This window comes from Hyla sarda, chromosome 13, assembly GCF_029499605.1.
Source record: "Hyla sarda isolate aHylSar1 chromosome 13, aHylSar1.hap1, whole genome shotgun sequence".
NCBI lineage: Eukaryota > Metazoa > Chordata > Amphibia > Anura > Hylidae > Hyla > Hyla sarda.
In genome coordinates, this window is record NC_079201.1 from 30750388 (window position 1) to 30764983 (window position 14596).

Below are 14596 nucleotides of genomic sequence, written 5' to 3' on the forward strand. Positions count from 1 at the left end.
TTTCTGTCTAACTGCTCTCTGATGAGTCACGTCCCGGGACGTGACATCATCATTGAGCAGTTAGAACATTTCAGAAGCTAATAACTATTGGAAGGATTAAGATTTTTTAATAGAAGTCATTTACAAATCTTTTTAACTTTCCGGAGCCAGTTGATATATAAAAAAAAAAGTTTTGGCCTGGAATACCCCTTTAACTTTCTGGCACCAGTTGATTTAAAAAGAAAAAATGTTTTCCGCCGGAGTACCCCTTTTAATACGTTCACCACGTGGCTTATGTAGTAGATGTCTGTTGTGATATTATTCATACATCAGCTGTTTTCCTGTCATTATCAGTTGATATTAATCTTGCACTGTAATTACTTTCAGACTCTTCACGTGAGCAGGTTAAGCTGAGCACGAACTTGACTCATCGTATGGGCAAGGTTGTCATGTCTGCCAACGTGTAGCTTATCGCTAACCGCAACATTTTAGGAACACCTACCATTTGGGGAACTTACAGTAAAGCCTCCCCAAAAGATCAAACCCTTGAGAAGGCCACCCCTTATCCAGACCATGTGACAGATGTTTAGTCCACCATACATTATGCCTAGAATTTTTTTTTTTTTTTTTCAACTAATTTTTTTTTCTCTTTTTTTCAAAGGCTTTAGACTAGGGATGTAAGAAAAAATCGATTTGCGCGATTATCGCGATTTTTTGTTCTGTGATACTGAATCGATTTTTAAATTCTGAGAATCGATTTTTTTTTTATAAATTATTATAATTAACATTTACTGTATTTCACTCACAGTCCTATTTGTCTGTCTTATTTTTTTTTTTATAACACTTAAACTCCTGACCACTAGTTGGCAGTGTACCTGTTATCAGCTCTGTCCCACTCGCAGGCTGCTACCGCGAGACTACAGACTCAGAACGAAAAGGAAGGAGAACGTATGCACTCACAGGACAACTCTCGCGGGATCTTGTTCTTTCTCAGCTGCGAGTCGCAGCTGAGAAAGAACAAGATCCCGCGAGAGTTGTCCTGTGAGTGCGTACGTTCTCCTTCCTGTTTGGTCTGAGTCTGTAGTCTCGCGGTAGCTGCTGAAGAGTGAACGCTGCATCAACATGGCTGGCAATGAAAAAAAAAGAGATCCGGGACGCGCCGGGGAATTATAAGGCGGGCATTTGGACTCATTTTGGATTCTACAATAAACCGCCAACATGACAGTATCTCGATATATCGCGATATATCGAATCGCCACCCTGGTATCGCGATTCGAATCGCCAAATTATTGGCGATTCACACCCCTACTTTAGACTATAGAACATATAACAAGAAAGCAACGTCTTTCAAGGAAGAGAAATTTACATAGCTTTCACAGATATTCGTACCAACACTTGCATAACAAATGTGTAAAAACAAGAATTCCTGTAGAAGACCACTTTTCATAGCAAGTTAGTGTGGTCTTCTCAAAGAGGTTTGCCCGCATTTCAGTGTCACCTGAGACCCCCTAAGAGACCCAGGCTGAGATCAGAAATTAGAATATCTTGCTTTGTGGACCTGGTTATACCTCTAGAGCAGTGTTTCCCTAACTAGTGTGCCTCCAGCTGTTGCACAACTACAACTCCGTGCATGCCTGGACAGCCTTCGGCTGTCCAGGCATGCACGGAGTTGTAGTTGTGCAACAGCTGGAGGCACACTGCTTGGGAAACACTGCTCTAGAGGCATAACCAGATACGCTTTGAAAATTCTCTAAATTGTTAGGAGATATAGGGGGAGATCTCTCAAAACCTGTCCAGAGGAAAAGTTGCCCAGTTGCCCAATAGCAACCAATCAGCTTGCTGCTTTCATTTTTCAGAGGCCTTTTTTAAAAATGAAAGAAGAGATCTGATTGGTTGCTATGGGCAACTCAGCAACTTTTCCTCTGGACAGGTTTTGATAAATCTCCCCCATAATCTGTTGATCAATCTGTATAATCCTGATATTGCAGGAGTTGTCTAAGGCTTCTTTTACACTGCCAGTGTGACGGCCGGCGGGAGAGCCGGGCAGAATAGCGGGAGAAAAATTACTGCATGTGCCGTCTTTTTCTCCCGCTATTCATAACGGCACCCGGCGGCCCCCATAATAGTAAATGGGAGCCGCCAGGACCTGTTGTTTGCCATTGCTCCTCGTCATGAGAACGGACGATAAAGTCAGAAATAAAAGAAAAGAGGCTTTGACGGCCGTTCCCGACGGGGAGCAAACGGCAGTGTGAAAGGGGCCGTACAAAGACAACCTATTTCCCTTCCGGTATCTGAGGTGTTCAAAACAACACATGCAGCATTGCACCGTCCTAACAGCACAGGCCGAGCATGCGCAGTCCATACCTTTGGGCCGAGTTCACACAGCGGAATTTATGTGGAGTGTCCACACATGAAAACACATGTTTTCCCGATCTGGCAGGCGCTAGGACCGCTCGGAAAGGTGCCATCTCATAGATGGCAATGCATTACCTTGCGGAACATACAGAAAGAATAGATATGTCTATTCTTTCTACGGACGTCGGAATCAGAATTTCCGCCATGTGCACAGTGCAGCAGAATCCCATTAAAGGGGTTCTCCGCTGTCAGACATCTTATCCCCTACCCTGCAGCAGCCTGGTACCTCAGCAGCCCGGAGCGAAGTTTTCTCCGAGGCCGATGACGGGCGGTGCAGGGGACGGGGCATTGTGACGTCACGGTCCACCCCCTGCGTGACTTCATGCCCCACCCCCTCAATACAAGTCTATGGGAGGGCGCGTGACACCCCTTCCATAGACTTGCATTAAGGGGAGCGGACATGACGTCACGAGGGGGCGGGCCGTGACGTCACAATGCCCCGTCCCCTGCACCGCCCGTCATCGGCCTTTGCTCCGGGCATCTGAGGTACCAGGCTGCTGCAGGGGGGATCGCAGGGGGCCGGCCGCATGGGATAGGGGATAAGATGTCTAACAGCGGAGTACCCCTTTAAAGTCATTGGAACTCTGCTGCAGCGGAATGTTTGTTTGGAATATTCCGTGCGACTATTCCGAACAAGTTCCGCCTGTTTGAACATACCCTTAGTGAATGCTTGCACATGCACCTGTTCACACGTCAGAATTTCCGCACAGATTTCCACATGGAAATTCTGCATATGTTTACAGCCTTATGAACTTCAATGGGATTCCGCAGTCCCATTTACACTGCAGAATTTCCGCATAAATCTTTCTTCTGCAGAAATTCTGCATTCTGCAAAACAGAAAGGTCCTGTCCTAAATTTTTGTGGACAACGGATGTGGAAGCCAATTGAAGTGAATGGGGCTTTTTTTCTCTTCGCAAAATGCGGAAATCAAGCGAATTTCGTGCAGAATTCATGCAGATTCCGCACTAAAATTACCAAAAGCAATGAGTGAAAAGCACCTTTTTCCATGCACGGAGAATTCATGCAAAATCCACGAGGAATTTCTGCATTAATTCTGCAGAAATTCTGCATATATGCTGTCACGCCCCATCCCATAGACTTGCATTGAGGGGGGGTGGGGCGTGATGTCATGAGGGGGCAGGGCTATGATGTCACGAGCTCCCGACTCCAGCGTTCAGAACAGTTTGTTCCAAACGCTGAGCAGCAGAGTACCCCTTTAAGGCAACTTACAGTTATTACAAAATGTGCACACAGACAAAATTCATCCGATTCGAACAGTAGCCTTCACTTTGTGTGTCAAAAAAGTGTATTCGGACCAACCCCCCTGTGCCTGAGAAATGCAGTTTTTGCGGGGAAAGCAGGCAGTGATGTGGTACACAGTGCGGCACCTCCTATTTTATCTTTAGTAGGCTGGGTAGGGGGGGGGTAAGGGTACCATAAGGGGAAGGTCAGATAAGCCACACCTAATCCTGTGGCTATGGCACTGTGGATTTTCCAGCAGATCATAAAAAAAATCATGAATTTCTCATTAAAGCCAATGGGGAAATCCACAAATAATCTGAACAATATGTGCACCTCAAGTCAACTTCCACTGGAGCATACAGCAGCTGATAAGTACTGGAAGGATTAAGATTTTAAATTAGAGGTAGTTTAGAAATCTGTATAACTTTCTTGCACCAGTTGATTTGAAAACATTTTTTTTTCCCCACCGGAGTACCCCTTTAAGTTATCTTATCTTTAAGTTAAATCTGTTTTGTAATGTGACTTCTGTATGACGTTTTGTCTGTTCAAAAAGGTCACAAATGAAAAGTAAATAAGTAGCGTTGCCATGTTACTAGATAATAATTAGAAACCTAAAATTTCTGAACACCTTGCTTCTAGCATTAGATCAAAAACGTGTAAAAGGAGGCAAGGAAGAAAAAAGGGGAGGAGGCGTAAAAGAAGATAAACGGACCCCCGGTGGAAAGGAAAAAGATGAGAAAAAGGCTGGAAAGACAACAAAGGACAAATCAGAGAAAGAGGTATGAATTTGGCTAAACATATCTAATGGAATAAATAAAGGGCCCATCTTCATCACCTAATCTGGCCATCCATAAGGTGTAATACTATGACTTACCATAAAACCATAAAAATGATGTTATTTAATATAGACTATTAATAATAAATGTCTTTAAGGGTACGTTCACGCGTGCGCAGATTTGATGCGCAGGATTTTCTGCTGCAGATTTCAATGTAAACTAAATGATTGAGCACAGATTCTAATCGTCAGTTACAAATCCTGCGCATCAAATCTGCGCAGGATCCTGTATGTGTGAACCTACCCTAAATTGGTTGTCCAGGATTAGGAGGATTTGTCAGTTTTCTTCCCTAAACAGCACCAGATGGAGAAAAACAAGTCTTAAAGGAGATATCCATGGAAAATTAACTTATCCCATCTGAATGGAGCACGTGCTGTCTACCGGTAGACGACACACATTCCTCACTGAGAGAGCCAAGGTCCTGTCCCCGAGATAGCGGGGGTCCCAGCTGTCAGACCCCCGCGATCAACTACTAATTCCCTATCCACAATGATAAGTTAATTTTCGCTGGAGTTCTCCTTTAAAGTGCACCTGTCGTCAACAAAAACTTTTTCTATAATGTAGATATTACCATTATATGTATACTTGTAATATACATTGGTTAAAAAAATGTGTATATTTTTGGGTGAAAAAAGTGCTATCCCTGCTGCGATTGTCTGTGTGTCTCTATGATGAGTCCAAAAACAGAAAGGGAGGGTAGGACAAGCAGGGATCTGTGCAGGCTCCTGGCTTGTCAATCATCCTGATGTCTGAGCCAGGAGCATGTTATAGAGCCTCAGTGCACACTGTCCTGCTTTTCCTTACTGCACAGAGCCCTGCTTGTCCTCAGTGTACAGAGCCCTGCTTTTCCTTACTGCACAGAGCCCTGCTTGTCCTCAGGGTACAGAGCCCTGCTTGTCCTCAGGGTACAGAGCCCTGCTTGTCCTTGGTGCACAGAGCCCCGCTTGTCCTCGGTGCACAGAGCCCCGCTTGTCCTCGGTGCACAGAGCCCCGCTTGTCCTCGGTGCACAGAGCCCCGCTTGTCCTAGGTGTACAGAGCCCCGCTTGTCCTCGGTGTACAGAGCCCCGCTTGTCCTCGGTGTACAGAGCCCCGCTTGTCCTCGGTGTACAGAGCCCCGCTTGTCCTCGGTGTACAGAGCCCCGCTTGTCCTCGGTGTACAGAGCCCCGCTTGTCCTCGGTGTACAGAGCCCCGCTTGTCCTCGGTGTACAGAGCCCCGCTTGTCCTCGGTGTACAGAGCCCCGCTTGTCCTCGGTGTACAGAGCCCCGCTTGTCCTCGGTGTGCAGAGCCCCGCTTGTCCTCGGTGTGCAGAGCCCCGCTTGTCCTCGGTGTGCAGAGCCCCGCTTGTCCTCGGTGTACAGAGCCCCGCTTGTCCTCGGTGTACAGAGCCCCGCTTGTCCTCGGTGTACAGAGCCCCGCTTGTCCTCGGTGTACAGAGCCCCGCTTGTCCTCGGTGTACAGAGCCCCGCTTGTCCTCGGTGTACAGAGCCCCGCTTGTCCTCGGTGTACAGAGCCCCGCTTGTCCTCGGTGTACAGAGCCCTGCTTGTCCACCCTCACCTCCTGTATTTGAGCTCCTCATGGACACACAGGCAATAGCTACAGGGTCAAAAATATACACATTTTTTAACCAAAGTATATTACAAATATACATATAATAATATTATATCTACATTATGGCCCTCATTTACTAAAAGGGTTGTGTAGGTTTCTTTGTGGGTTTTAATTCCCTACAATTTATTTTCCACTGTATTTACTAAGCTGGCAGTATGTTCCCCCACATTAGGCCGGCAGTATGTTCCCCCACATTAGGTGCAATATAGTCCCCCCACATTAGGTGCAATATAGTCCCCCACATTAAGCTGGCAGTATGTTCCCCCACATTAGGTGCAATATAGTCCCCCACATTAGGTGCAATATAGTCCCCCCACATTAGGTGCAATATAGTCCCCCACATTAGGCCGACAGTATGTTCCCCCACATTAGGTGCAGTATAGTCCCCCCACATTAGGTGCACGGTGCAATATAGTCCCCCACATTAGGTGCAATATAGTCCCCCACATTAGGCTGGCAGTATGTTCCCCCACATTAGGTGCAATATAGTCCCCCACATTAGGCCGGCAGTATGTTCCCCCACATTAGGTGCAATATAGTCCCCCCACATTAGGTGCAATATAGTCCCCCACATTAAGCTGGCAGTATAGTCCCCCACATTAGGTGCAATATAGTCCCCCACATTACGTTGGCAGTATGTTCCCCTACATTAGGTGCAATATAGTCCCCCACATTAGGCCGGCAGTATGTTCCCCCACATTAGGTGCAATATAGTCCCCCCACATTAGGTGCAATATAGTCCCCCACATTAAGCTGGCAGTATGTTCCCCCACATTAGGTGCAATATAGTCACCCACATTAGGTGCAATATAGTCCCCCACATTAAGCTGGCAGTATGTTCCCCCACATTAGGCCGGCAGTGTGTTCCCCCACATTAGGTGCAATATAGTCCCCCACATTAGGTTGGCAGTAGAGTTCCCCACATTAGGTGCAGTATGTTCCCCCACATTAGGTTGCCAGTATAGTCCCCCACATTAGGCTGGCAGTATATTCCCCCACAGACAAACAGCCTCCAGCCATACAGTATGGCTGGAGGCTGTATGCCTGTGTACTGCCCCACTTCAATGTTCCGATCACCGCTCCTCGAGTCCAGCCATAGCAGGACCGGAGGATCGGTGGTCGGAACACCGAAGCTGACGCGCCGCTGGTAAACACTTACCAACTGCCAGCGCGCATCCTTCTTGCTTCTTCTCCGCATTCCGTTGCCATGGGTGCACGCATGGGACGTGACGTCCCTGCGTGCGCTAGTTCCCGGCGATCCCCGCGTTTTTAAAGTAAACGCGGGGCCGCAGGGACTTAACAGAGGCATCCCTGTGTTCCGAAAGCATCTTTCGGAACACAGGGATGTCCCGAGGCAAAAACACCCGGCGGGCCTCCCCGCCGAACCCCGGAGACTGCCTCACCGAACCCCTGGGGTTCGATCGAACCCAGGTTCAGAACCACTGTGCTAGAGGATGTTGCAGGCAGCAGAACGTTCTCCACGGCGTCTCCAGACTCCGTCACGTCTGTCACATGTGCTTAGTGTGAACCTGCTTTCATCTGTGAAGAGCACAGGGCGCCAGTGGCGAATTTGACAATCTTGGTGTTCTCTGGCAAATGCCAAACGTCCTGCACGGTGTTGAGCTGTAAGCACAACCCCCACCTGTGGACGTCGGGCCCTCATACTACCTTCATGGAGTCTGTTTCTGACCATTTGAGTGGAAACATGCACATTTCTGGTCTGCTGGAGGTCATTTTGCAGGGCTCTGGATGTGCTCCTCCTGCCCAGCAAGGTGGAGGTAGCGGTCCTGCTGCTGAGTTGTTGCCCTCCTACGGCCTCCTCCACATCTCCTGTTGTACTGGCCTGTCTCCTGGTAGCGCCTCCATGCTCTGGACACTACACTGACAGACACAGCAAACCTTCTTGCCACAGCTCGCATTGATGTGCCATCCTGGATGAGCTGCACTACCTGAGCCACTTGTGTGGGTTGTAGACTCCATCTCATGCTACCACTAGAGTGAAAGCACTGCCAGCATTCAAAAGTGACCAAAACATCAGCAAGAAAGCATAGGAACTGAGAAGTGGACTGTGGTCACAACTTGCAGAAACACTCCTTTATTGGGGGTGTCTTGCTAATTGCCTATAATTTCCACATGTTGTCTGTTTCATTTGCACAACAGCATGTGAAATTGATTGTCAATCAGTGTTGCTTCCTGAGTGGACAGTGGGATTTCACAGTGTGATTGACTTGGAGTTATATTGTGTTGTTTAAGTGTTCTCTTTATTTTTATTTTTTTGAGCAGTGTACCTTTGCATCGCCATATTCTGCCCTAGATAATTTTTTTTAATTTTTTTGGTGATTTATGGAGCGATCTGAGGACTCTTGTGGGGTGATCTGGTAGATGATCAAAAAACTGACAATGGGTATTCTTTGTCATTTACAGCATTCACCATGCAGATAATAAACCATTATATTTTGTTAGTTCAAACATTTTATCACATGGTGTTATTATATAAAATGGTAAAAGGGGTTGTTAAAATTTTTAAGATTAAAAAAAAATGTTTAGTTACTTGATTGCTTGTTCAGTACACTGCAATACAAATGTATTTCATTGTACTGTCATATCCACTAGCTCCTCTTGCACCCTGCCTGTAGCATGGTGTAATAGGAGCAAAAACATGGCAGCCATGAAGCCATCCAAAGACCCCCTCGCTGTCATGACAACTGTTTGCGTTATTTGGGGCCATTCTGAGGCTTGACATGTGTGGTAACCAGCAACTTAGGTTAAAGGGGTACTCACCAGTTCATTTTTTTTTTTAAATGAACTGGTGCCAGAAAGTTAAACAGATTTGTAAATTGCTTCTATTTAAAAATCTCAATCTCTTCAGTACTTATTAGCAGCTGTATGCTAAAGAGGAAATTCTTTCTTTTTTTATTTATTTCTTTTTTGTCTTGTCCACAGTGCTCTCTGCTGACACCTCTGTCCGTGTCAGGAACTGTCTAAAGCAGCATAGGTTTGCTATGGGAATTTTCTCCTGCTCTGGTACGGGCATTAGGTGTCAGCAGAGAGCACTGTGGACGAGACAAAAAAAAATTTCAAAAAGAAAAGAATTTCCTCTGTAGCATACAGCTGCTAATAAGTACTGGAAGGGTAAATATTTTGTAATAGAAGTCATTTACAAATCTGTTTAACTTTCTGGCACCAGTTGATTTAAAAAAAAGTTTTCCACTGGAGTACCCCTTTAACTGTGGAAGGGTTTCCCTTGCATCATAAATACTAGGGTTCACCATATGACTTAGACAGCCTTGGGCCTCAGTAGGGCTCCTCGAGCTGCCCGGTATACTAGGTACGGCCTGACAGATACCTATGCACAATCAATAATGGACTGGCAGAAAGACATATGCCAGATAAACCCTTTTACGGGGTTAATCTGAAAACGGAGTATGTGCAAAATGTATCAGGTGCCTTATAAATAAATCAATAAGTCGTAATGTGTAACAGTATGTTCTTCCCTGGCACAAATTGCTGGGCACATTACAGGCGTCAATCCCCTTCCTGACATCATCTTTACATCATTCTACATTTTTGTTTAATTACAGAGGAGATTCTATTCGACAGCATGTCATTTTAATTTCAGAAGTCCCCGCTTCAGGTGCTATTTGTGAGCAGGAAAATTGACTGAATTAGAGAGAGAGAGGATTAAAATAGGTATTTTAGTGGCATAATAAGTGGAGGCTTATTTACCGTCTAACATTTAAGACTTTACCTTTCAAAATATTAGAAAAAAACAAGGTCAAAATTTCCTCTAGTTGTTTCTTATTCAGACTTAAAGGGGTACTCCGCTGCTCAGCGTTTGGAACAAACTGTTCCGAACGCTGGAGCCAGGAGCTCGTGATGTCATAGCCCCGCCCCCTCGTGACGTCATGCCCCGCCATCTCAATGCAAGTCTATGGGAGGGGGCGTGACGGCTGTCACGCCCCCTCCCATAGACTTGCATTGAGGGGGTGGGGCGTGACATCAGGGGGCGGGGCTATGACGTCACAAGCTCCCATCTCCAGCTGCTCAGCGTTTGGAACTAACTGTTCCGAATGCTGGAGTCGGGAGCTCGTGATGTCACAGCCCCGCCCCCTCATGACGTCATGCCCCGCCCCCTCAATGCAAGTCTATGGGAGGGGGCGTGGCGGCTGTCACGCCCCCTCCCATAGACTTGCATTGAGGGGGTGGGGCGTGACATCAGGGGGCGGGGCTATGACATCACAAGCTCCCATCTCCAGCTGCTCAGCGTTTGGGACTAACTGTTTCGAACGCTGGAGTCGGGAGCTCGTGATGTCATAGCCCCGCCCCCTCCATTCATGTCTAATGAGTGACTGCATTGTCTAATGAGAGTCTGTGCTAATCTGAAATCCGCTGTCATCACTGCCATAGACTACTGCTTTGTCCATCCTCCATGCTTTATACTCCAGCTATGCTTATTCAGATTCAGTCAGTGTGTGGATGACTATCTTCCACCACATATTCAGGCCCAGATTTGCCAGTAACACCCAATCATTTTACTAGAGCTCATTAAAGGGGTACTCCGGTGGAATTTTTATTTTTTTTTAAATCAACTGGTGCCAGAAAGTTAAGCAGATTTGTAAATGATGTAATGTGTGTGTTGTAAATATAAAATATATTTACAGATACCAGTCCTCAAAAGTACTGCAGGTACAGAGTGGAATAGAGTGATTATAGCGAAGAATAAACAGATAAAGAGAGAGAACAAATAGTAAAATGAATGCAAATTTTATTTATATCAAATGATGTATGTCGTCACCTTTAGCAGGGCCCTTGCGTGGGGTGAACGGCAATATTAATTAATAACAAAAATATGGATAGTATATATTAATAATAATTAATAAATTAAAAAATATGAAAAAGTATTATAAAATGTATAAAATAGCGCTTGAATAGATAGGCTATATGTGGAACTATTCACACTCGCTATTGCACTTAGTCCATTTGAATTAAATCCGTATGATACAGTTCGTAGAATTATATTAAGTGGATGCAGTTCATAGGTACAGTTCGTTGGTGATATAGTGCCGATTATGACGGTAACTTGGAAGCGTACTGATTGTGTATCGCTAGTAATGATCTACGGTGCACAGCACCACTCACCCACTGCTACAGCTGGTGCGGCTATCACGACTGCGTCCTGTGCTGGGGACGGCTCCGTCTTGTGTGAGCCGTCTGTGTAATGGGTGAGTGGTTCTCCGGTGGTTCGTGGGTCCTGGGCTGGCACGGCAGGCGTCCGGCCTGTGGATAAGATGTCCGGGACTCACGTAGGTAAACCGGGGCTGTGAGGATGGATTTGCAGAGAGCGTTCCACGTGTGTGAACGCGGCACTATGTGCGCGCGGGCTGCAGTGGTCTCCAAATAAAGGGCATCCAACAGTTCAAAATGATAGTAAGTCAAATGAATCAAATGATGGCAATAGTAATAGTCTTTGTGCAATAGCGTTTAGGCTGTGGCAAGCTAGACGCGTTTCAATGTCACGGACATTTTCTTCAGTAGCTATATAGTGTCAGATTTGTAAATGAGTTCTATTGAAAAATCTTTACCCTTCCAGTACTTTTTAGCAGCTGTATGCTAGAGAGAAAATTCTTTTCATTTTGAATTTCTTTTTTATCTTGTCCACAGTGCTCTCTGCTGACACCTCTGTCCATGTCAGGAACTGTCCAGAGCAGCATAGGTTTGCTATGGGGATTTTCTCCTGCTCTGGACAGTTCCTGATACAGGCATCAGGTGTCAGCAGAGAGCACTGTGGGCAAGACAAAAAAGAAATAAATAAAAATAAAAAAAAGATTTTTTTCTGTAGCATACAGCTGCTAAAAGGTACTGAAAGGGTAAATATGTTTTAATAGAAGTCATTTACAAATCTGTTTAACTTTCTGGAACCAGTTGATTTAAAAAAAAATGTTAACCACCGGAGTACCCCTTTAAGTTATGAACGCTGAGCTGTGATTGGTTGTTATTGGAAACTCACACCAGTTTTTGGCTCCTTTTAGTCCCCTTGTCAGCGTTTGACCCTGTTTAAGAAAATCGGGATTGTATTAGATTCTTATTTTGCCAACATAGCTAATGGAACAGTGACATTTAATGTACTCAGCAATAAACTAAATATATTTTTTTTTAATTCTCGTTTTTTTTCCGTCAAATAGGAACGTCCAAACAGTAGGAAATTAAAGGGCAAGGATGACAAAAAACTATCGAAGCCATCGACCATCTCCAGAGAGAACAAGGAGCTGATGTCCTCAGGAGAAAGTTTGGACTTCACTCCTCCAGAGTCCCGGCTCTGCCAAGTGGATCCAATTATACAAGAAAAATATAAGGAGAACCTGTGTACTGTGGTGCGTATTCATTTATATATCGTTCTCTAACCTTTTGAAAAAAAAAGTTGGAGCTAGTTAGCTTTATTTTTTAAAACATCCTTATTGGTGGGTATATCAGAGAAAAGCCCCCTATGGGCCAGGGAGGGAACAGGAAGATGCACATAGAGCACTTCCTGTATGTAGTATGTACTGTGACTATCTTGCTTTAAAGAGGTATTCCGCCCCTAGACATCTTATCCCCTATCCAAAGGATAGGGGATAAGATGTCAGATCGCCGCGGTCCCGCTGCTGGGGAGCCCTGGGATCCCCGCTGCGGCACCCCGCTCTCATTACAGCACAGAGCGAGTTCGCTCTGCACGTAATGATGGGCGATACGGGGGCCGGAGCAGCGTGACGTCATGGCTCCGCCCCTCGTGACATCACGGCCCGTCCCCTTAATGCAAGTCTATGGGAGGGGGCGTGATGACCGCCACGCCCCCTCCCATAGACTTGTATTGAAAGGGGCGGGCCGTGACATCACGAGGGGCGGAGCCGTGACGTAACGATGCTCCGGCCCCTGTATTGCCCGTCATTACGTGCAAAGCGAACTCGCTCTGTGCTGTAATGATAGCGCGGTGCCGCAGTGGCGATCCCAGGGCTCCCCAGCAGCGGGACCGCAGCGATCTGACATCTTATCCCCTATCCTTTGGATAGGGGATAAGATGTCTAGGGGCGGAATACCCCTTTAAAGGTGTACTCTGCTGCTCAGCGTTTGGAGTGACGTCATAGCTCCACCCCCTCATGACATCACACGCCGCCCCCTCAATGCAAGTCTATGGGAGAGGGCGTGACGGATGTCACGCCCCCTCCCATAGACTTGCATTGAGGGGGCGGGGATTGATGTCATGAGGGGGCGGTGTTATGACGTCACAAGCTCCCGGCTCCAGCGTTCGGAACAGTTTGTCCCAAACACTGAGCAGTGGAGTACCCCTTTAAATAGGTCTCCAGCCGTTCAGTAAATTCGCCATGCTCTGCTGACTCTGTCCCAGTCTATATAGCAAATCTGACATAGTGAGCTGCAGAAAACAGAAAATGTTAAGTTATTGTGTCTGCCCTATTGGTGAAAACTGCAATATTTCAAGATTTTTAACAAGAATAAATACCGTTTATGGTATATGGTTTTATGGTATATGGTTATAGTAAAAATCAGATTAAAATAATATATGATCTTCTGATTTTACAATCCAGTGATGTCCTTGAGAAGTCATCTCAGGTACAAAAGAATGTCAATACACAAATATAGATCAGACTGCAGCCTATGGATCCTTGCTGGTGTCCGTTACCCTGGGGGCTTTGTCCAAAACTGTCAATATTTGGACGAAGAAGAGCTTAATTTTACTTTTTTAGGACACTGTGTGTACTGTACCAAGAATATTTGTTAACCCTCCTTAAAATACATATTGTGTATTACAGATGAATGGAATACTGGAAACATTAGTAGACAAGATGGGGCTTATTGCAGAAGACTTGAAATTGGGAAAATCTGTGTCTAAAGCTGGCAACCAAAACACAGCAGAAAGCTATGAGTTTATCTATAGTCCTTAGCCTTTCATTCCTGCCGAAAATGCTACATATAAATATCTCCTATGTGCTCGATAATAAATGGAAAGAATTACCGGTACTTTGCTGCATTGTAGTGTGTGTTATAGTTGTATATAAATGCTGGTCAGTTGCAACAGTATTTTTATATTTTTTATACTTAAAGCGTACCTGTCAGATCACCCAAAAAAAAAAGAAAAACTGTTGCTCAGTATCTCATCCTAATCATGAACATATCATTTTTATGTGTCTATGACCTATATTTCTCTCAGAATTAGCTTTATTTCTGAATTACCTTAAAGGGGTATACCAGGCAAAAACTTTTTTTTATATATCAACTGGCTCCGGAAAGTTAAACAGATTTGTAAATTACTTCTATTAAAAAATCTTAATCCTTCCAATAGTTATTAGCTTCTGAAGTTTTCTGTCTAACAGCTCAATGATGATGTCACATCCCGGGAGCTGTGCATGATGGGAGAATATCCCTTGCATGATGGGAAAATATCCCCATAGGAGCTGGACATCTCCCGGGACGTGAGGCATCAGAAAGCAGTTAGACAGAAAACAGCAACTCAACTTC

At 45.4% G+C, this 14596-nt stretch overlaps 1 protein-coding gene across 3 annotated transcripts in view; it reads left to right on the top strand.

Moving 5' to 3' along the window:
- Nucleotides 1–14092, top strand: part of MYCBPAP (MYCBP associated protein) — an 81058-nt gene extending 66966 nt beyond the window's left edge. For 2 of the 3 annotated variants that reach the window (XM_056549427.1, XM_056549426.1), the window contains exons 17-19: nt 4277–4416; nt 12268–12456; nt 13891–14092. In XM_056549427.1, the coding sequence (XP_056405402.1) occupies nt 4277–4416; nt 12268–12456; nt 13891–14022 (461 nt within the window). In that variant the 3' untranslated portion in view covers nt 14023–14092. Of the gene's footprint in view, nt 1–4276; nt 4417–9666; nt 9776–12267; nt 12457–13890 lie in introns of those variants that run through there. The other variant, XM_056549428.1, reaches the window with a different exon arrangement.
- Nucleotides 14093–14596: the final 504 nt, after the last annotated feature.